We start from the raw sequence: 20941 nt of genomic DNA on the forward strand, positions 1-20941 counted from the left end.
AGCTGCTGCTGCTGGGGGGGATTTTGGTGGCTCTGCTGTGGGGAGCAGGGCAGGTGCAGGGATGGAAATGTGCTGGGTATCCCCTTACCCGGGGCYGGTGTCACTCTTGACTATTTGAATGTTGGCTCAGTGGGGCTGTGTTGGGTGACACAAAGAGCGGAGATGTTTTTCTGCAGTGGAGAGTGTTGTGGTTTTGTGAGTTTTCCCTGTTTGATCAATATCAGGCTTCAGGACCTGGGCTCTTGTGTCCTTTGCTAATCACCAGTGATGATCATGCAGAGCCCTGACTGTGCTCGTCAGAGAACATTCAGTGGAGTCACTTTCCTGTTTAATCTTGACTCCATGAGCTGCAAAGTTCAACCACGATGCTGGGAAACTGGAGTTTATTTTGATCACTCATGGGCATTGTAATCCATGTTAGTTTTACCAATGGCATTGCCATAAGATTAARTGAAGAGCCACATAATGGGGCAGGTGAAGGGGGACATGAAAAGTAAAGCTGGAATTTTGTTTTACAGGGATGAGCTGAAGCATATGGAGGAAAAGGGTAAAAATCAGGATGAGTCCCTGTGCCACGGTTCAAATCTCCTCTGCTAGGAAAATGAAAGGTTTTAAGATYGGGACCATGCTGGGTCTCCACCACACTGCAATACCCTCCAGTTTCCAAATGAATTCAGATCCTGAGAGCTGTGAAGGATTTAACAGGCAAGGTGTGTTAAGCTCTGTAGTGCATGGACTTCCCATGGACTTTGGGTAAGTGCAGGAATGGGCACATTGGGCCTTGCACATCAGGACCGCAGTAACCAAGGGGATCTCATCTGATGCTTTGGTGGATCCAGGAAAAATGAAAGCACAGCAAAGAACTCTATGGCTATACGAAATGAACCACCAGCATTTTCTCTCTTCAGAATGATGATGCTCTTTTTTTTTGCTGTGGGATATTAGTGCCAGCAGTATATTATGTGAATATGCATACCTCAATCTTCTAATTGCATATTTTTTACAACCATAAAGACTTGAAATGCAACCCAAAGCAGTTTTTCATACCGTGCCAGCTCTGGGCAGCCATTCCCATTGACTTCTGACATCTCTCGTCTGTCAGCTTCCCTGGGCTGGGCACATCCTGCATCTGTCCCCATGGGCTGTGCGGGGTGGTTGTGCTGATGGACACCCTGTCCCCTCCAGTGGCACAGGGCAGTGGTGCTGTGYTGGCTGTCACGTTCTCAGGGGBTTCATGGAGGTGGAAGAAGGGATGTGCAGCATGGTTTGCTGGGGCTATGGGGTTTTGTGTGGTAACATCTGCAAGATGCAGGTTTTGCCTGCTGAATCTTGTGGCATGTGAGGTTGTGAGGGATGATGTTTCATGGGATGTAGGAAATACGTTGGATACTCCAGGCTTTTCTTGTGAAATCAATTGGGATTGTCACGTTAAAGGATGAAGTGCATGAACATCAACAGGGAAAGAGGGGAGGTGTGGTTGTTCCTGTCCTTTCTAAGCCTTTCACGGGGGAGATGTGCTCAGAAGAGATGGATAAGATCTGTTTCTGCCTGTGAGCTGAGGACAGAAATGACCAATTCATGTTCTGCTCTATTCATGCTGGAACTCTTTAATTTTCCACCTGCTGTGGTGCGTTGAGCTTAGGGAGCTGCCAGATCCCCACCCAGCTGCTCCTTCACTCTCACCCATAAGGAGCAGCTTGAAAATAGGACAGAAAAGCCGATGGATCAAGATAAAGACAGTGAGATGATTCACCCATTGCTCTCACAGACAAAACAAGCTTGACATAGAGAGAATCAATTTAATTTATTGCCTATTGAAAGTACAGTAGGGTGATGAGAAACAAACGCAAAATTAGAACCTSCTGCCTCCACCCACCAATTTGTCCCAGGCTCAACTTTACCCCTTCATTCCCAGCTCCTTCACCTCCTCCCCACGACAGCACAGGGGGAAGGAGAATGGGGGCTGCATCAGGCCATAATGAGTTGTCTCCTCCACACCCTTCTCATGCTGTCCCCCTTATCCTGAAAAAAAATCTGTGTTTTACTCAGTCAGASTCCACTGGGAAAAGCCAATCATCTCATCACCAAGTCAAAGCAGGCCGGGAGAGCAGCAAYACAGAGCAGGGAATCCTGTCCTTACAGGAAGAGAGGCAGAGAGAACATGCAGGGCTACCATGTGTCAGTGACCAYCTCTGGTGAGTGACTGGGRACAGTGTGTTCACACAGAATTACCAACCCCAGACAGTGATACAGCCCATAATATCACACAGCACAGAGCCACAGCAGAAAGAAAGGTAAACCAAAGAGATAAACTTGCCTTTTAGTTCAGTTATTTCTTTCAGTGAATACCAAAACATTTATGGTAGGTTTGCAGTATTGCTGTTGCTGTCTTGCAGCCAGCCTGTATCTGTTACATTAAGAATATAAAAATTTAGCCGAAAATAAACTCTTTGCTGGTCCTCAGAGATCAAAGGGCCTGGGTGGGCTCAGCTTAGTTTCTGATTATAGCAAATACAACACTCTAAATCATGTCACGTTCACTAAGAACTTTCACAATGACAGAATGACAAATAGTGCATTTTATTGTAGAAATAYGCATTTGGAATTGCCACTAATAAATACACTCACTGGATTAGCACTAAAGAGATTTTAATTTCTTTTTTTTTTAAATCAACAATGGGTAATTCATTAATTTCAACTTTGCTATCAGTTAAACCTATATGTGGAATTTCACCAGGGAACAATCTGATACAGTTGGAAGAGCAAATCGTATGGAAGAGGYGTTCTCTGCTTTGGGGAGGAGAGCGAAGCAATCCTGTTGTCCTGTCTGCTCAGTCATATTTTCATCCTGTGCCAGGGAGGATTTCAAATGCCAAATTTATGCTTTTGGCAGAAGTACAGGTGAGACTGTACTCAAAATACTCTGTTGCTGCCATCCTCAATTGTGGGGGCAGCCGACTGATAGGGAAACGAGGGATATCAAGGGTTCTGAGTACACGGGCTGTGGATCTTGGGCAGGGGCTGAACATTTCATTAGCATCACTCCCTCTTCCACCAGGCTCAGGCAAAGGGCATCAGCCTGATAATCCATCACCCACCAGCAGACTCCAATGACCWCATTAATCCTTTCACCACACATCTCAGAGATTTAGACCTCATTCTTACAACCAGGGCTAAATTATGCTATTAATAAAAGTATAACTGAAAGATTTACCTAAACCAAAAGAGAAATAATAGTGTATTTAACTCACACAGTTYTAGTTCAATAAATATGAATGAAGTTTTCTTAACTTAGATGGTGAACAGAGAATATCTGTGTTCTCTACATGATTGGAGGGTTCCATTAGAGAGTATATTACTTGTTTTCTACAGTGAAAGATCAATATTTCACATGCATTCCAGCTTTTATCACATTTCCTACTTCATGAAAATCTTGCACTTCACACRGGAGAGAATCTTTAACAGTGCCTTTTCCAGCTTGGGATTGCTGAAAATCAGAATAAGGGAATGAACACCTGGAAAAGCATACAGATATATGGATATAAGAAGTATCATCGTATTTTCACTCTTCTTGGTATAAATTATAGTGAAGATCAAACAAACAAAGTTAATGCTGTACATGACTAAGAAGGAGAGAATAGATTTCATGGCTTTGATGTGGGCATCCATGCTGAGGCTGYTCATGGAGTTTGTCTGCATGTTGCATTTGTGCCTCCAGAGAGAAAAGAGAAGGAAAACAGTAGAAAATATGACTGCAATGAATGGAGCAGCATATTCGACGCCCACGAGAAAATAAAGAGGGAAAAAATATTTATCCATTCTAATATTTGCTTCCCAAAAATTTCCAAGRCAGGTGAAATTGTGGCTGTCATGCACATTTTCAGTGATGGAGTAGGCAGTGATGACRATAGCCAAGGCTGAAAGCACTGACCCCAACAGGAGCCATGGCACAATCCTGTCAATTTTAACTTTCAGGTAGATGAAGAAGCTGTTCCTGAAATTGGCAATTTTTATACAATAAAAACCACAAAGAGAGGCAGAAACCCACAAGTTGGAAAAATTAAAAAAGCTTTGAAAAGACAGAATTAGTTGAAATGTAATGTGAACATGAATGTAATTGGGATAAATTATTGAAAGGAAGGAATATATCCATGAGGAGCCCAAAAAGCAAAACCTGGAACMTCCAAGAAGCAGCAAGATCTTCTCATTAGAGTTCAGGGTTTTCTTTTTGACCCAGGCTATGCAGAGCACACAAACAATGAAAGCATTTATCCACATGCCAGCAAATGCCTCAATGGTGGTGATGACTACAAACGTGGCTCCATATGAGGTGATGTTGGATTGSTGTGGAGAGTAACAAAGTTCCATGSTGCGAGCTGGGGAGCAGAGCTGTGCWGGCCAAGGGGGCTGTGGCAGCAGTGCCTAAGGCAGGGCAGTGGCTGCTGTTGTCTGAGTGTGAGGGATGGCAAGAGGAGCTTTATAGAGCTGCTGCTGCTGCTGGGGGGGATTTTGGTGGTGCTGCTGTGGGGAGCAGGGCAGGTGCAGGGATGGAAATGTGCTGGGTATCCCCTTACCCGGGGCCGGTGTCAGTCTGGACTATTTGAATGTTGGCTCAGTGGGGCTGTGTTGGGTGACACAAAGAGCAGAGATGTTTTCCTGCAGTGGAGAGTATTGTGGTTTTGTGAGTTATCCCTGTTTGATCAATGTCAGGCTTCAGGAAATGGAGTTTGCACTCAGCAAAACACAGCCAGGGCAGTGAGACAGGTAATSATGTCAGGCAATCCTTATCTGGAAAACATTCATATTGATCTGCTCTACCTTTTGTGTCTCTTCCTACCAGTCTCACCTGAGTATGGCCTGAGAGGATATGCAGCTGTTTGCTAAGATAGTTCAAAGCATTATCCTTGTTGCCATCTATTTTTAGACACTTCTTTAAGTTTTGAATAATGCAGAGGATAAATAAATTATAAATTTCTGTTAAAATCATATGTATCTCTCCTGTATCTCTTTTTTACTGGCCCTGATCTCAACGTTGACAACAAAACAGATTATATTATTACATGTAATAAAATATGCCAGCAGTATCTGTACCCTGGGTGTCCAAAATCCTGCTTGCTTTTCTCAGTGCTATCAGTTTATCKAATAAACTTTTGACCCTTGCCAAAATTACTCCAATCAGGGAATTTTGCTAACAGCCTCCTGCTCTTTCATCCTGGTAAATATTTTTTAAATAGGTTCCTATTATTAAAGTACACTTATTCATTATTTCTATCTAGAATTATAGGTATTTATAATCTTTTAAAAGCAGAGCAACTGCTGTTGTTATCCTCTGCTGTGTGTAGCAGATCTGAATGCTGAAATTGTTAACCTGGAGGCATTTGACAAGTTCAGCTTTGTGTTGATTTCAAGCCCTACATAGGGGAACAGACTTACCTAAAATTTGGGAAGCTGGCTGAATAACTTTTTATTAACTATGTGGTTGGTGTCACTTTGATATGACAGTTTTTCCAACTCAGGTGACATTTATTTTCATTCTTCCTTTTATGAAGGACATAGATTTCAGCCACATTTCTGTCTCAGAGTTTATTTGTGTTACAGTGGAGTTAAAACCAGTGCAAACAGATTAACAAAAGGTTTTATCTGCATTTAGTGATACCAGCTTGTGCCTGTGTCTAGGAATCCAGGGCTGATCTGTCCTTGGGTGTGGGAATACTGATGTACAGCAAATTTGGGTGCTTCATAAAATGTGGTCTAAGAGACCACAAGGCGCTTGCTGTACTACCCAGAGTGGAAAAGCAACAGCTTTTTCCATCACAAAGTTTTTTACAGAATCACGGATTCACAGATTCATTAGAGTTGGAAGAGACTTTCAAGAACCTTGAGTCCAACCCTAGCACCTAGCACCTAGCACCTCAACTAAACCATGGCACCAAGTGCAATTTCCAATCTYTTTTTAAACACATCCAGGGATGGTGACTTCACCACCTCCCTGGGCAGCCCATTCTAATGCTTTAGCTCTCTTTCTGTAAAGAACTTTTTTCTAACTGCAGCCARTTTAAGAATGTGCATGCACTGCCCTCCAGAGAGGACAAATGAAACTGGTGCTGGARTCCCTCTCCTCTGAACACAGACTGACTGCTGGAGTGTTCAGCCTGGAGAAGGCTACAGGGAGAGATTAGAGCCCATCCCTGTTTCTAAAGGGAGTCCAAAAACTCCCTATATATATGTATGAAAACAAATATATGCCCTCAGAATGACTTATCTTTAGGCTTCCTCTTTAGGTTCTTGAGTTATTTTCAAGTTAAAGATACTAAAAACCAAGTGTTTTTCAGATTGTTCTGATTTCGCTTCAGTTTTTTGTTTCTTTCTCACATCCACTGCTCCACATCTGCTAATGTAGCTTTGTGCTACATTTGTGTTTTGACTCTCTTTGCTTACCTGTGAAAACAGCCTTTACCTGATGTATCTTGAGACATGGTTCTCTTTTTCTAATGGCATGTCCAGCTCAACCTAGATGTCAGTGTCCTTAGACACAATCATTCCTAAGTGCTGAAGGACACCCATGTATGCTAAAGTATGGTAAAAATCAGTGCTTTGGGGCCCTTTCTCTCCAAACAAGGAAATAATCTCTATACTTTTTTCCTATGCAGTGTGTTCTCTTATGAAGCTTCCTACCTTGATATGTTTGGAGAAAAACATGTTGCTTAGGTTGAAGAACTGACTCCTTTCTAGGATAGGCCCATTTCCCACTCAAAACTTACTTAAACTCTCTGCCTTGTGCTGTGGGTGGTGCTGTCATGGCACAAGCCCCTTCCCATGTAACTGCTGAACATGTAGGTGAATATCTTCCCTTTTGTGACTTGTATTTTCAGATGTGAAAGGAAGGAGCAGGATTCCATGGCGAGTTAAAGGCACTCAAGCACTCCAGGGCACGGTGGACTCATGGGAATACTAATGCCCAACAAACTAGAGATTTATGGAGCCTTGGCTCAGTTGKACTATGTGCCCTTCCTGCCCCATGACCCCTGAGAAAGACGACAGCAAAGTGCAGCACAAGAGTTTGTGATCTCTGAAACCAATCAGAAAACAAAGGAATGTCAAACGGGAAAGCCAAGGATTACAGGTATAAGTGACCACTTCTGGAAGCAGAGAGTGGCATGTTGTGCATGGAACATCAGTTCTGGGATGGGATCAGCTGAGGGAAAACACTGTCAGGGCATTCATAATCATATCTCTCGTACTTCTAATCTTTACTATGTGATGTTAATTGTTAATTGAAGGCCGCAGTCGGCCAAATTCTAATTGCACTGGAGTGCAATAAATCTGGAATAATTCTGCTTAAGAGTGTGGCTTTTCTCCTGTGCAGTCAAGATTGTAATGCTGACAGATAACAAACACAGGGGAAGCAGTCAGCAACTTTGGGCCAGATGGAGAAGCTGTTCTGTGAAGSCTGGGTGGGTCTCTCACCAGCTGCACTCAGGGCATGAAGTTACCACATTTCTATCCACAATGTTGCTCCAAGTGGACTTAGGCAGCTGATAAGAGCAATGCCATCAAATGCCATCCAGGGGGTAAATCAAACTGTTATAACGTTTCAAAGGTGGAAAGCCTGATGCTGGTTGGCTGATGCTTTGTGGAAAGCTCAACAGCATGCCCTATATATTACCAGAGAGGAGAAGGACCAGCTTCTGTTCCCACTGTAAAAATGGGCTCCAGCATCTTCCCACTCTGCCTGACCCTCCTGYTGTGTTCTGTCTGYGGTTCTCCAGTCTCTGTAAGTAAARCCTAGTTTCTMCAGGYTCCTCTCAGCCCAGAGGCATSTCATACCTTATACTGGTTTTATTCCACTCTCTTCCAGGAGGAACRCCCCTCCAGTGAAGCTGGTAAGTGCTGTGTGAGCTGGTTTGAGTTTTGAAGCATTTTCTTCTACTTGCTGTGTGCCACCACATCCAAACACTTTGTTTTGACTGTCTTGCAGATGCTGGAGCTGGTGAGGTATTCAAAGACATTCCCCACATCAACTTGGGTGAGTTCATGCCTAAATTCTCATGAGGTCTCAAAAGTTGTGGGCAAAATGGTGCATTTTCAGTATTGTAAAAGAGGCTGATGGTCAGGTAGCTTGTGGTGACAAGAGAAATATAATCAAGTGAGCTCTGAATTACCTTCCTCTTTCTGTGACACCCGAGTCTTTCCAGGACTGTAACCCTGTGTAAACAATGGATGGAGATGTCTTATGTTTGTGAAATTTGGACAGACCTACAGTGCCAAGGCAGAAAAACACTGTATGAGTTGGAAGGACTCTGCAGTTCCAACAGCATTTTCTGCCTAACTCTATATGATTTTTATAAAGGTTTGCAAACATGGAAAACAACTTAGGTGTTTATTGATTCCATCCGACTGTGTGATACTTGTCATTGCCTGAGAGCAAGCAGAGGTTATCAAATGAGACATGGATAATGGTGCCACCACAAAGGCAGACATTGCTCAGAAGTAAATATTGAGTAGAAACTGGAAACTGCTGTTACTTTTATTATTGCCTATGTCGCAGTGTATAAAGGCTGATCCTTATTTATTTTCTTGCCCAAGGGTATTAACCTTGTATAATTAGGTTATATATTGATTATATAATATGGTTTATGAAATAAAATACATTTCATATCAATCACTATTTTTGATTTAATTGCATTTCAGCTGCTGGACTKGACCTCTTTCAGGGTGATATCTTGCTCCCTGTAAGTAATTAAAAGCTTTCTGTCGCTTGTCCTAATTATATTTTTGCTACAAATCAGCTCATCTCCCTACAGCAGATGTATCACCAGCTGTTAATTCCCTTTGCAGAAAAATCAGCGAAATGCCTTAAGAGATGAGATCTACAGATGGAAGTTCCCCATTCCCTATATTCTGGGTGATGACCTAGGTAATGCAGACACTTTATTCAGATTTTAGCTCCAATCCTTATTTGCACTGGAGTCAGTGTGATACAAAAATTGCCTTTCTCAGATTAAAATGTTAACATTCACTGTTAACTGCTTAGTGTGTTCTCATTTATATCAAAATTGTTTTTCTTTCTTCTACAGCTAATATAGCAAACCACAATTTAATAAAATTCAGCAATTTCTCTTTTCAATCATTTTTCCTTCAGTTCCATGTGTGTATCTGTTCATATCTTACTTCTCCAAGGTGAACTATAATGTATTAAAGGTTCTTTCCTTGTTTTCCAGATCTGAATGCCAAAGGAGTCATTCTCCAGGCATTTGAAATGTTCCGCCTCAAGTCTTGTGTTGATTTTAAGCCATATGAAGGAGAAGGAACCTACATTTTCTTTAGCAAACAAGATGGGTACGGATATTATCAATTTAGTTTTATTTATTGTCATTTATTTATTATCAATTTTAGTTTTGCCATGTAGAATCAGCTGGGAATTCTTTCCATTTGACTTCAGCAGTCTAAAGGTTTGTTGTCAGCAGAGAAAAAGAGGCCACCAGGGAAACAATTCATCTTACATTCTTAGACAAAGAGCTTGCAAGCAGCTGCCTCCCTCTGCTGACTGTTGTTTAGAAGATGAGCTCTGAAGGCAAATCTCAGCATCTTTGGTTTGTCATCACCTGCTTCCACTTTTCCATTTCAGTGAAGACTGAAGACCCAAATGTACATCCTTTTAACTTACCAAGAAAGTGAATGTKAATAGCTAGAATTTAAGTTTGGAAATTTCTGGAAGACAGACAGACAAAAAAAAACCCCAAAAAATCCCAGTGGAAAGACAGTTTTTTGTAATATTTCTGTTATTTCTGCATGGCTCTTCTTTAATGAATGGTCTCTCAAAACCTGGAAGAATTTTATACAYAGAGATTCGAGTTTTCTAGAACTGGAAGGATTTGTTTTATTTCTTACAGCTAAGTGTGTTTTGGAAAAATATCTATAAAAGCACAAAAATCTCACTAAGTCAGGTGTGAATATTTCTTGTTCTCCCAGAAGTTCATGTTTCTTCCTTCAGCTCTTCCTCGAGTGTTCTGTGACAACTCTCTTACAAGGTTAMAAGCACCATGATTTTTGACAAGTCTGTGTTGAAGGGCTTAATACAGGAAATATATTTTCACACCTCTGGCCAATGCAAGGCATGGTTGCTGTTAAAAAGGACCAAATGTTGCTATTCTAAATACTCCTAGCGCTTTTCTCTAGCCTGTGTAATGGCAAAAAAACTTAGTCTGTTTTGATGAATTTACTGTTTCCATGTATGTTTTATATTTCTTGGCAAAATGGCAGCTGAGGCAAGATTAAACTTCTGTGGCTCTCAAAAATGCAGGGTGAGCTTCTCTGACATAGAGGATAAGTAATGAATTGATGGTATACTTCTAGAGCTAAGTCTGCTTTTAGAGTAGAGTATTTTTATAGTATCAAGGCATGTGGTAAGCAYCTAAGTAAGGATTTATGTGACTCCTTTCATATTAAAAACCTTTATGATCTTATTTTTAAACCAGTGAGCGGACTGAGAAGTTAAATACAGAGAAGAAAAATATACTGAACAGAAAGTAAGCTCTCCCTCTTTCTCAGGTGTTGGTCCATGGTGGGGGACCTGCAGACTGGACAGAACCTCTCAATTGGGTCAGGGTGTGACTACAGAGCAATTGTGGAACATGAGATCCTGCAYGCTTTAGGATTTTACCACGAGCAGTCGAGGACGGACCGGGATGACTACGTGAATATCTGGTGGGATGAAATTATTCCAGGTGGGTTTGAACATCCAAGTTAGATTTTGCAAAGTGCAGGCTTATCAATATCCTATTTTACTTTTAGATTTTAAGACCTTCCTAAAGATAGAATTTTAGAAACAGTGGGCCCCACCTGAGACCACTKTAAATCAAGAAATTTTGGTACAACTTCTCTGGTCCAAACCCAGACATTGTTTAAGAAGAGAGAAATCAGATCATTTATTTCCGCTTGGCTCCAGGACTCATCTTCTCTCTTATTTTAAACAAATAACTTCAGCTCTCTCTGATTTTTTTCCTTTTCCCATGTAATGCAAATTGTAAACTTATTCAGGGGTTGAGCTTTGAGGTGGCTCTTCTTCAAGCAAATATCCTTTCAAAATCTGAAACATTTTTATTTTCAGAGTTTCAGGCTTTTCTGAAASTGGAAATATTCACTTTGCAAGTGAAAAAATCTCAAAATTATTAGATCAGATGGGAAATATGGAATAGGGCTCCGTCATGCTCTCTCCTGCCCAGTGCAGCTCTGCAGATTTTTCCTTTCAGGTTTAGTATCATCAGATTCTGTGGTTTTATAAGTTCCAGCAAACACTTCACAATCCCCCTGGTACCTAAGCAGTTTTTCCTGTTGTCCTCTGTGAGATCTGGTTCTGTATTATATAACAATGATTTATTTGTGAAAATAAAAGGAAAGGAGTGACTAGAGGAAGYTGGGTTTTTTAATATTTGATAAAAGGTGCAATTCAAGTATCTGTAAGAAAACAATTCCAAGCTCTATATAATCTCAAGCCTTGAACTGTATACCCTTGTGATTTACAGAAGGGAAGGGCAGTTATTATGCAGAGAAACTTTAATTACCCACCAGCACGGTCATATGCTGTTTTGTCTTTGAGAAAGAATGCCAAATATTCTGAAAATATTATTTGCAGTTGGAAATGCTGGCAATCTCTTTTTACTTCTGTAGCAAAACAAGTGAAGTGGCTCCATCTCTTTGCCCTAGCCACCTTCATAATGAAAAACTTGCTTTAAGGATGAATTACTTCCCCAAGAAACCATGAGTAACATGTTTCCAAAAGCCATTTCAATAGAAACACCATATCAATAATTTAAATGTAGGTAAAATATCTTTGTTTTTGTCCCAAAGATTGCTAGTGCATTCTTTGCTTCAAGGAAGAATAGAACCTGAAGACACTCCAGGGCTGTCATATTTGTCTCCTTAAAGAGTTCCAGGGTTCTCCTTCTCTTTATATGATCTAATATAATGGGAAATGTTTGCAGCAATATTCATAGGTTCTRGAAGGGAGTACATTAATCCTTAAAGTTATTCCTTCAGCATTATTACTATTAAACCATCTAATCTAACCTCCTATGTATCCTTTATATCATTTATATCCAAATATCATTGATATTTGGTTTTGAATTTACTGAAGTTACCTGTGAGGTCACAGAACTGCAATCTAAACATACTGCTTTGTTGTCCAAATGACAAACACAAGTCTTGTTAACTCTCATTATTTTCTTGTAAAGTAATTGGTTTTATGTATATAATTTKTGCCTTAGAAAACTGTATCCAAAGGGACATGCTACTGTCATTTCCTTTCCATTTTCTCTAAAAATGAAGCACTTTTCTGTTCTTTTACCAGGCAAAGAGCACAATTTTGTGAAGTACGATGACAGCTACATCACTGATCTGAAYACCCCCTACGACTATGAATCATTGATGCATTATGAACCCCTTTCATTTAACAAAAATGAAAGTGTCCCCACAATCACAGCAAAGATACCAGCATTTGATGATATCATTGGACAACGTCTAGACCTCAGTGCCATTGACCTGGAAAGACTGAATCGCATGTACAACTGCAGTAAGTCAGAATTTAACCATGGCCAACTGTTTCTTTGGTTATACTTCAGCAAGGCTGCTCCACCTCCCTTTTGTTTCTAAAACCACAAAACTCTTCTCAGATGTGCTCGAGGAGGTGTGGCACAGGACCTGTGGTGTGCAGATAAACACAAATAGTTTATTCACTTTCATGCCTCTTTGGGTCTTCTCACTGTGATTGTTTTTGTAAAGAGTAGTCAAGGAAAGACAAATCATTACCTTTTTTCTTCTATGCTGCTCCCAAGAGTTCAGACCTGTGCTTGTGTTCTGCCTGTGGTGTATGAGCAGCCTTGTGCTTTTTTGAGGTGAATGCAACTGCACTTTGCCCTCTTTTACTGACATTTGGTCTTARTCTGATTATTTTGCACGTGAGATTGGCTAGGTCTAGAGTCCCTCACTGTCTAGGTGTTTGCTAAGCTGGTTGAAGATGTTATCACTGATCAAGGTTGTTACCAGGAAGTTATTGCCCCCTCAGATCTGGCAGCAGAAGCATCACCTTGCAGGCAAACTCAGCTGAACCAGCCCAAGGTAACTGGGTGGACTTTGCTTGGAGTGAAAGGACAGAGCTCAAGKTCATCAAGCAGAGGAGGGAGCCATGAAGAACGATAATGTCAGCTGAGGAATGGTTAAATACCCCAAGGCTACCAAACAAGCACAAAGACAGCCACCATCTGTCACTGCCACGTGGRGCTTGTTAACCTTCTGCAAAGAGGTCAAAGTTGTCTCTATGCAGGGAGTCCCTCCAGGAATCAAATGTTTCCTCTTCTGAGTTACTGGGCTCACATCTGCTAGCATGAGGGYTGTATTCTCTACAGGATGGTTATGCTACTGTAAACAATCCCCCCAAACTGTATATATACAGTTATACTACTGTAAACAATCTGGTCTAAACAAATTAGACCAGAAATTTTTATGAGCTACTACTCTGAGGTGACTGTGTGCGTATTTTTTTTCAGCTTCAACTCACACCTTTTTGGACCAGTGTTCATTTGAGTATGAAAACATCTGTGGRATGATCCAGGGCACCAACCACGACCAAGACTGGGTCCACCAACAGGGCAGCGTGATAGGGCAGGAGGACCACACRCTTTCTGGGCGCTGTAGAGGTAAAACAAAGGAACAGAACACTTTCTGAGTGGGATTTTCTCCAGGGTTGACTACACTGACAGGCTCAAAGAAGTTGTTACAGACTCTCTACAGTGTTTGCACTCCCACTCTCACTAAACTTTTTCAATTTATGGRATGTTGTCTACACCAGCAAGATCAAAGGGGACAAAGAACAATCTTAACTAGAGGTATTTTAAATATAACTTGGATAATTATTTTCTGCAACTTCCAAAGTCTGTGTAAGAGTTATATTACTTCATGATAAGAATCAAACAGCACTTGTAGCCACTCATAAATGTTGTGTTTGCAATGCAAATGGGGAGTTAAACTTGTGGAATTCAAGTTCTGGAAGTGGAAGAAAGTTGCAAAGATTTTATGATAGGAGTTCAGGGATACTTTTTATTTTAATGTGGTAATTTCACCACTTTTCAAAGGAAAACAGTCTCAAAAATAGAGTTGTGAGCCCCAGTCACAGTTACTACGATGCATGCACAGGATGCATACACAGTTTACATCTGAGAATAAGGATTAAATCCCAACAGGCATTTCTGAAAAGCAACAGGCTATTTTGTCATTGTTTAGAGGGGGTAAACCACTGCACACTTCCAAGATAAAAGTGTCTTCTGTGGTAAATTTTGCCTCAATACAGGGGAAAGGAATCCTGACCTAAAGAACATTCACTTGTGCTTTGTTACTCTGACTTACTACACTTAGGAGTAGGTTATTCCCCTCAAGTGACCCACCCACTAGAAAGAAAAGATCTCCAACCTCTTATAATGCTGGTAGTTATTGATCAGGCTCAAGATTACAATATAACTCAAGAAAACCACCATTCTAACCCTTAGCTGACCCTTAATTCTTTCTCTCCCCTCATACAGTCTAATTGTAACTGAAAAAAAAAATAATTTACCTGCGTTGTTTATCAGGTAAAATCCAATCTGCCTGAACTAGGCACTGAATGTGCACTTAAGCTTTAACATCCAGTGACTCAATACAAAATAAGTATCAATGTTATTTGGAGAGCTAATAACTCTGAGGATCTCAGATAACAGAAATTAATTGCATGAGTAGGGAGTGTCTCTCCTTTTGGCATCTCCAAAGGGTCATTGACTCCATCAGGAATTTCTGACAYTTTTTGAGAACTGGTTCTGCAATCATCTCAAGTGGGGGCAAATTCTCAGTTTCCAACAGAGATGGATCCTATTTCTCCCAAACAGTTTTTATGTTCTGGGGGTTTGACTTATTGCTGGCTAAACTGAAGGAGAGAAAGTACAGCTTAACATTTTGGGAATCTGCTGAAGTCTGCCAGGGCCATATTCTAATTGCCATGGATGTTGCCTTTATTTGACTTTCTTATCAAAAAAAAGGTAGTCTAGATCATTTGGGAGTTTGTTACTATAACAATTTCGACAATTGGCTCACAGCCCTGCTTCTCACCTGGAGCAAGAGTGATCATACTTACATTTAACACTGAAATTTAAAATAATTTTAACTGATGGTCAAGTGTCATACATTGCATAGAGCAATCTCAGGTAAGGTTTCTGTGGATATGAGTTCAAATCATTGCTGCCATGWGGAAGGGAATTAAGAGAATTCTTCTGACTGATCAGAGAGAACCTGATAAACAACTCAAAATTCTGCAGTAACCATGCAGGAGGCTGCACTGTCTTTATGCAGCTGCAGGGTTAACTGTTGGAACGAGATGATCTTTAAGGTTCTTTCCAACCCAAACCATCCTGTGATTCTGTGATCTGTTATGTTGGACAAGAGTCCACTGAACTTTCACACAACAGCTAAAAAAATTTAACTTTTTAATTTAAACATTGACAAAACTGAATGACTAAAAAGCAACACAATACAGGTAAGATATGATAACTTCATGTGATACCAAGATATGATAGGAGTGCAAATGGTGAATCCTTGTAAATATAAGGATAAAAGTAGACACTTCAAAATTAAAGAACACTTCAAAAATGTTAATGGGAACTGAAACTAGATAAGCGGGAACTCTTAAATAATTTTCTTAAATTATTGAGTTTAGAAGTGTTTGGGCAAACTGTAAAAAAAATACCTTCTTCATGTTCAAGGTCAGGACAGTGCTAGTTTTGTGTCCAACCCTTTTTTGTTATCTTTATTGCTGATAAGAAATTACTCTTTACAAGGTAATATAGCATGTGATTGCTAAGATCTAATTCTTAGATTATCTTCAGTATAAACCAAGTAAAAAAACATATTTACAATTACATGTTGTCAGCACTGAATCCTCTGCTTCATATACCTCTGATATTCCTGAGGAATCCAAACTCTGCTTAGAYCAACTAAGGCAAAACTGACATGAGCTGACAGCAGTGAGTTCCATATAGATGCTGAACTGCTACTYCTGTTCTTACCCAGTCTGTCTTGGATGGTTATCAAATACCATTTTTGTTACTATTSATGCTGAGTGCTACTCTTCTGCTCACCAAAAGGTTGGAGTTGAAATGATGAATTTACACCACACGGCTTTGCAGGAAATGTATAAAGAGGCAATGACCATCTACCCTTTCTTCCCAGATGCTGGCTACTTCATGTTCTTTGACACCAGCTCTGGCCAGGAAAATGAGGTGGCAATCCTAGAGTCTCGAATCCTTTATCCCAAGAGAACTCAGCAGTGCCTCCAGTTCTTCTATAGGACCACAGGAAACCCTTCTGACAAGYTGATCATCTGGCTTAAAGAGGATGATGGCACTGGGAACATTCGCAAGATGAGGAAAATTCAAACCTTCCAAGGTAATTCTGGAAATAAGATGAATATTTGRGTAGGGGGAGGATTTATCTTCCTTTGCCCATGAATGCAGAAGATTGGCTCAAAACCAAAAGATTTTTCTGAAGTTACCAGAATATCTTGCAATACAATTAAGAATTTTGGTATTACATGAGGGCATTTAGCAGACAAACTGTGAGTTGTAATAATGTGATTTTGGTGCTTCTCAGCAGAAGTCACAACATTCCTAATATGGTACACTCAGTGATCAAGGGACTCCAAGCCATGCAGGAGATCAATTGACTGTGTCTCCCCTGGCTGTTATATGATCTAACAGTGGGCTGTTGAGGTGTAAATACCTGTGCTCCTCTGCATTCAGTAAGATCCCCAGATTGATTTACAGATATTTGGAAATATAAAAGCATATTCAGTTTTGGAAATGTGAACTGGATTTGCACTTTGGGTGGTTTGCTGTGTAAGACAAACTCAGTCACTGCAGCTCCATGTGTTTTATGTTGTCAAAACAGAAGACCCATCTTAACCTCCTTRTATCAGGCTGCAGCAGCTTGTAGGGAGGGATTATTTCCTGGAGAAGTGGCAGAAAAAACTAATTCTAACACATTGGGTCATTGATTCCTGTCCTCTTTGTTTGTATTAGCCCTTAGCATGTTGCCCTTTATACTGGAGACTGTCATTCCCTAATGTGTGAAGAGTTCCTTTTACAATATGTTCAAAGCATAAAGCAATGTGGATATATTGTAGTCATATCAATTTAAGATCTCGCGCCTTCAGGACTCTGTGAGAGGTCCGGTTATCTGAAAATGCAGCCGGGATGGATGACTAGGGGCAAGTTGCTTCACAATATCCCTAATCACACTGATGGCAATGTTTTGCTTTCCTTTCACCAAAGCGGACAGTGACTCCAACTGGAAAATTGCCCACGTGACCCTCAAYGCTCAGAAGAAGTTCCGTTACCTCTTCCAAGGCCTGAAGGGCAGTCCCAGCTCTGGATCCGGTGGGATTGCTATTGATGATGTCACTCTGACAGAGACCCCGTGTCCCACAGCTGTGTGGGTCATCCGCAATTTCAGCCAAATCCTTGCGAACACATCCATCAGTGTGATTGAAAGCCCCCGGTTCTACAGCCCCGAGGGTTATGGGTTTGGCATCACTGTGCTGCCCAACTCCAAAAGCAGCGGCTACKCCCGCATTGCCTTCCACCTGTGCAGCGGAGAGAACGATGCAGTTCTGGAGTGGCCGGCTCTGAACCGCCAGGCCACGCTCACCGTGCTGGACCAAGACCCCGATGTTCTAAAGAGGATGTCCTCAAGCAAAAGCTTCACCACAAGAAAAGACCAGATTAACTCAAGTAAGTGGTRCCTGCCTGGAGGAGTTTTGGCAATGATAGCCAAGGAATCTGAGWGTAGGACTCAGAGATGGGCAACTTGGGACATATTTCCCAATTTGGGACACTTTACTGGGTACATATTCCCTGTGTGTGACACTGAATTCCCATCTGTGGAAGATTGTATAATGTGAAAAGTGACACACATAAGGTTGGTGTTATTATGAACAACCCCTGGGATATTTGAGCTTCACTCTAAATACAGATTTTTCCCAAGAGCTGAGAATTCCCATTCCACTTGTGATTTGTCCATTATGATAGGTCCATTCCATATCACCAGAGGCTAATGGAATGCCAGCAAGGTGCAGCATTCTATTACTAAATTAACAATCATTCAAGTTAAAACTGCATTATGGAGGCTCAGTCAACTTCAACAAACTCAGTGAACTTCAACCTGTTCAGTGAACTTCAATCTACATGGTCTGAATGCACAAGATTCACACTTCCTCATGGATGAGTTAATTCAGAATTGTTCAGCTTGGAGAAGGCTGAACAGTCAGGGTGACCTAACTAAGGCTTTCCTGTGCCTGCAGGGAGCCTGCAAGAAAGATGGAGGGATACTATTTACAAGGGCATGGAATGCCAGGACAAAGGGGAATGGCTTCAAGCTGAGCAGGTTTAGAATTGGATATGAGGAAGAAATTCCTTACTGTGAGAGTGGTGAGGCCCTGGAATAGGCTGCCCAAAGAAGCTGTGGGTGCCTCATCCCTGGAAAGGATCAAGACCARGCAGGATGGGACTTGGAGCAGCCTGGAATAGTGGAGGGTGTCCCTGTCATGGCAGAGGGGTTGGAATGAGATGATCTTTAAGGTCTTTCCTAGCACAAGTCATTCTGTGATTCTATGAATGTATGCAAGAAGTAAGAATAATAGGAGAACAATGAATTTGGTACAGTATAAAATACTAGAGATTTCTTTCCACCTTTTCCAGGGAAAGTTTAGTACATACTTTTCCAGTAGGAGCTTTTAAACCTTGAGCATGAATATGTTTAACAGAAACATGGCAGTGCCCAAAATCTACTAAACTGTAAACCACAGGTACTTAAAASTAATGGGGGAGTGTCTTTATGCAGGAGGCAGCTCTTAGCTGGTGACAATGAGAAGGTAATTTATGTTTTGCTATGGAGTTGTGGAATCTCAATGTTTGTTGTGGAATGTTTGCAATGAGTTGTGGAATCTCAATGACCTCACACAGACTAAGAATGCAGACCATACCTGAAGATCCCCTGGCACCCTTAGTTTGTCAGTCTTCTGTGACTTGTTTGGGAATTTCAGGTCTGAACTTGATTTTACAACACAGATCCCCTTTGACACCTGTAATGCAGAAAAAGGTTATGTAATACTTCGAGCTGCACAACTTTGTGGTTCTCATTTCCTCTTTGCAGCTACTGGAACTATAATATGGGAGAAACCATCAATTGTTGGAACATTTGATGAGTCGTGCAATTGCTACAGAAGTAGAAACTGGGGGTGGGATAACTTCATATCCCACAGCCAGATGAGACGCAGAAGCTTCTTGAAAAACGATGACCTGATTATTTTTGCAGAATTTAACGGTAAGGACCCTTTTCCTGATTCTTCTTACAAAATCGGTAATTCTTTCTATTTTCATGCATTCAAACGACTCCTGCCACCTGTCTCCAAGTTCTCTTTTATCGGGGATCAATTTTAAAAAGCATTTTTGTGTCCTAGTGTCAGGTGAGTGATGCTGACTAAAGTGATTGTTAGTTCAAAGGGATCTAAATGGCAGTGAGTTTTGGAATGTTAACTTCTTGGACACATTTAAGCACCCTGACCAGTAGCTATGTCCATTTCTAAGCACTGAACATACTAAAAGGCCAACCCCACTGTGTTTATTCCCAAATAAAACAGCCACACTTGGCATAATTTTTCAAAGTACAAAACATCACAGATTTACCTAACTAACTAGTTTTGGTAATTTCAGTATTTTTTTTTCTATCATATGCTTTAAATACACAGAACTTGTAGTAGTACTGCAAGAGCTCTGTAAAGGGAAAATGGACAAGGAGCACCCTCTGGTCCACAAAGCACCCTGTGAGCCCTGCTGTGAGGCACACTGCACATGGCATCACTCACTGWTCCTGATGTCTTTCTCCTTTTTTTAAAGATATCATCCACTTCAATAACACTGAGGTTCCTGTTCAATCTGTGCAATCTGCCCTCACGGAAGGCCTCGTCCTTGAAAGGCAGAAGAGAGCAGCCCAGGACATGGAGCCTGTTCAGGACCAGCTGCCTTATCTGCCGGACCCGTGTGACCCAAATCCTTGTCAGAATGATGGAGTCTGTGTGAATGTGAAAGGAAAAGCAAGCTGCAGGTACCACAGACCTCCTCCCTCCTTGCCCTGGCTTTCTTCTGAAAGTGATGCAGCTAAAARATATTCAGAATTACAGATCTCAGAGATCTAAGCCACCAGGTCTTCAAGGAGCAGTAGAAACAAAACCCTTTATCACAGTGACTGGTTCCTACCAGCAGCCAGGAGGGGAGGTCTCTTTGCATGAGGCAAAGAACCCCCATTCTGTGGTGCTTCCAGGGTGGGTAAACAGCCTCCAAACAAGGTGGGGGTGCTGTGATGTGAACCCCTCCAGTGGGAACTGCTCAACCTGGGTAGTGAATGTGAAGACCTTGGGGATGACAAGGCTCCTGAGCCACTTGTGCTTTGTTTTCCCAGGTGCCCATCAGGACAAGCCTTCTTCTTCACTGGTGAGAGGTGTCAGTCAGTGCAGGTCCATGGGAACATCCTGGGAATGGCAATTGGTGGAATTGCTGGAACCATTGTCTTAACTATTGTCCTCATTTCCATGATGGCTAGAAGATGAAAAACTGCAGGGGGACAAATCTCAACCTGGTGTTTTTCCATAGTTCATAAGATATCTGTTTTCAGTGGAAGACAATGAATACAACTTGTAGAAAACCAGTCATCAAATGGATGAAAAGCTCTGCCAACAGCTTGGCAGCAATCTGTTCTTTTTCTAAGGGATGTGGCAGTTAAAGTGTGTCATGTAGARCTGTTGTCTGATGAAAATTCATACACTGCCTTTCTTGTGTGTTTGAAAGTTTTGTTTCTTCATCCCATTGCA

At 41.3% G+C, this 20941-nt stretch overlaps 2 protein-coding genes across 2 annotated transcripts; one reads left to right on the forward strand and one right to left on the reverse strand.

The window, feature by feature from the left end:
- Positions 1 to 3417: 3417 nt before the first annotated feature.
- On the reverse strand, positions 3418 to 4368 carry LOC130580823 (taste receptor type 2 member 40-like). Its single transcript, XM_057378576.1, has one exon. It carries the CDS (start codon positions 4366 to 4368, stop codon positions 3418 to 3420), a length of 951 nt encoding a protein of 316 aa, XP_057234559.1.
- Positions 4369 to 7705: 3337 nt separating this feature from the next.
- Positions 7706 to 20680, forward strand: MEP1A (meprin A subunit alpha). Its single transcript, XM_057378577.1, has 13 exons — positions 7706 to 7782; positions 7956 to 8026; positions 8692 to 8732; positions 8839 to 8917; positions 9222 to 9339; positions 10552 to 10727; positions 12350 to 12571; positions 13545 to 13694; positions 16249 to 16464; positions 17349 to 17807; positions 19228 to 19398; positions 19971 to 20178; positions 20533 to 20680. The coding sequence occupies exons 1-13, from the start codon at positions 7706 to 7708 to the stop codon at positions 20678 to 20680; spliced, it is 2136 nt and encodes a 711-aa protein (XP_057234560.1).
- The last annotated feature ends 261 nt before the right edge of the window (positions 20681 to 20941 follow it).

This window comes from Malurus melanocephalus, unplaced genomic scaffold (assembly GCF_030028575.1).
Source record: "Malurus melanocephalus ecotype Western Australia unplaced genomic scaffold, MMel_1.1 scaffold_363, whole genome shotgun sequence".
In the NCBI taxonomy this organism is placed as follows: Eukaryota; Metazoa; Chordata; class Aves; order Passeriformes; family Maluridae; genus Malurus; species Malurus melanocephalus.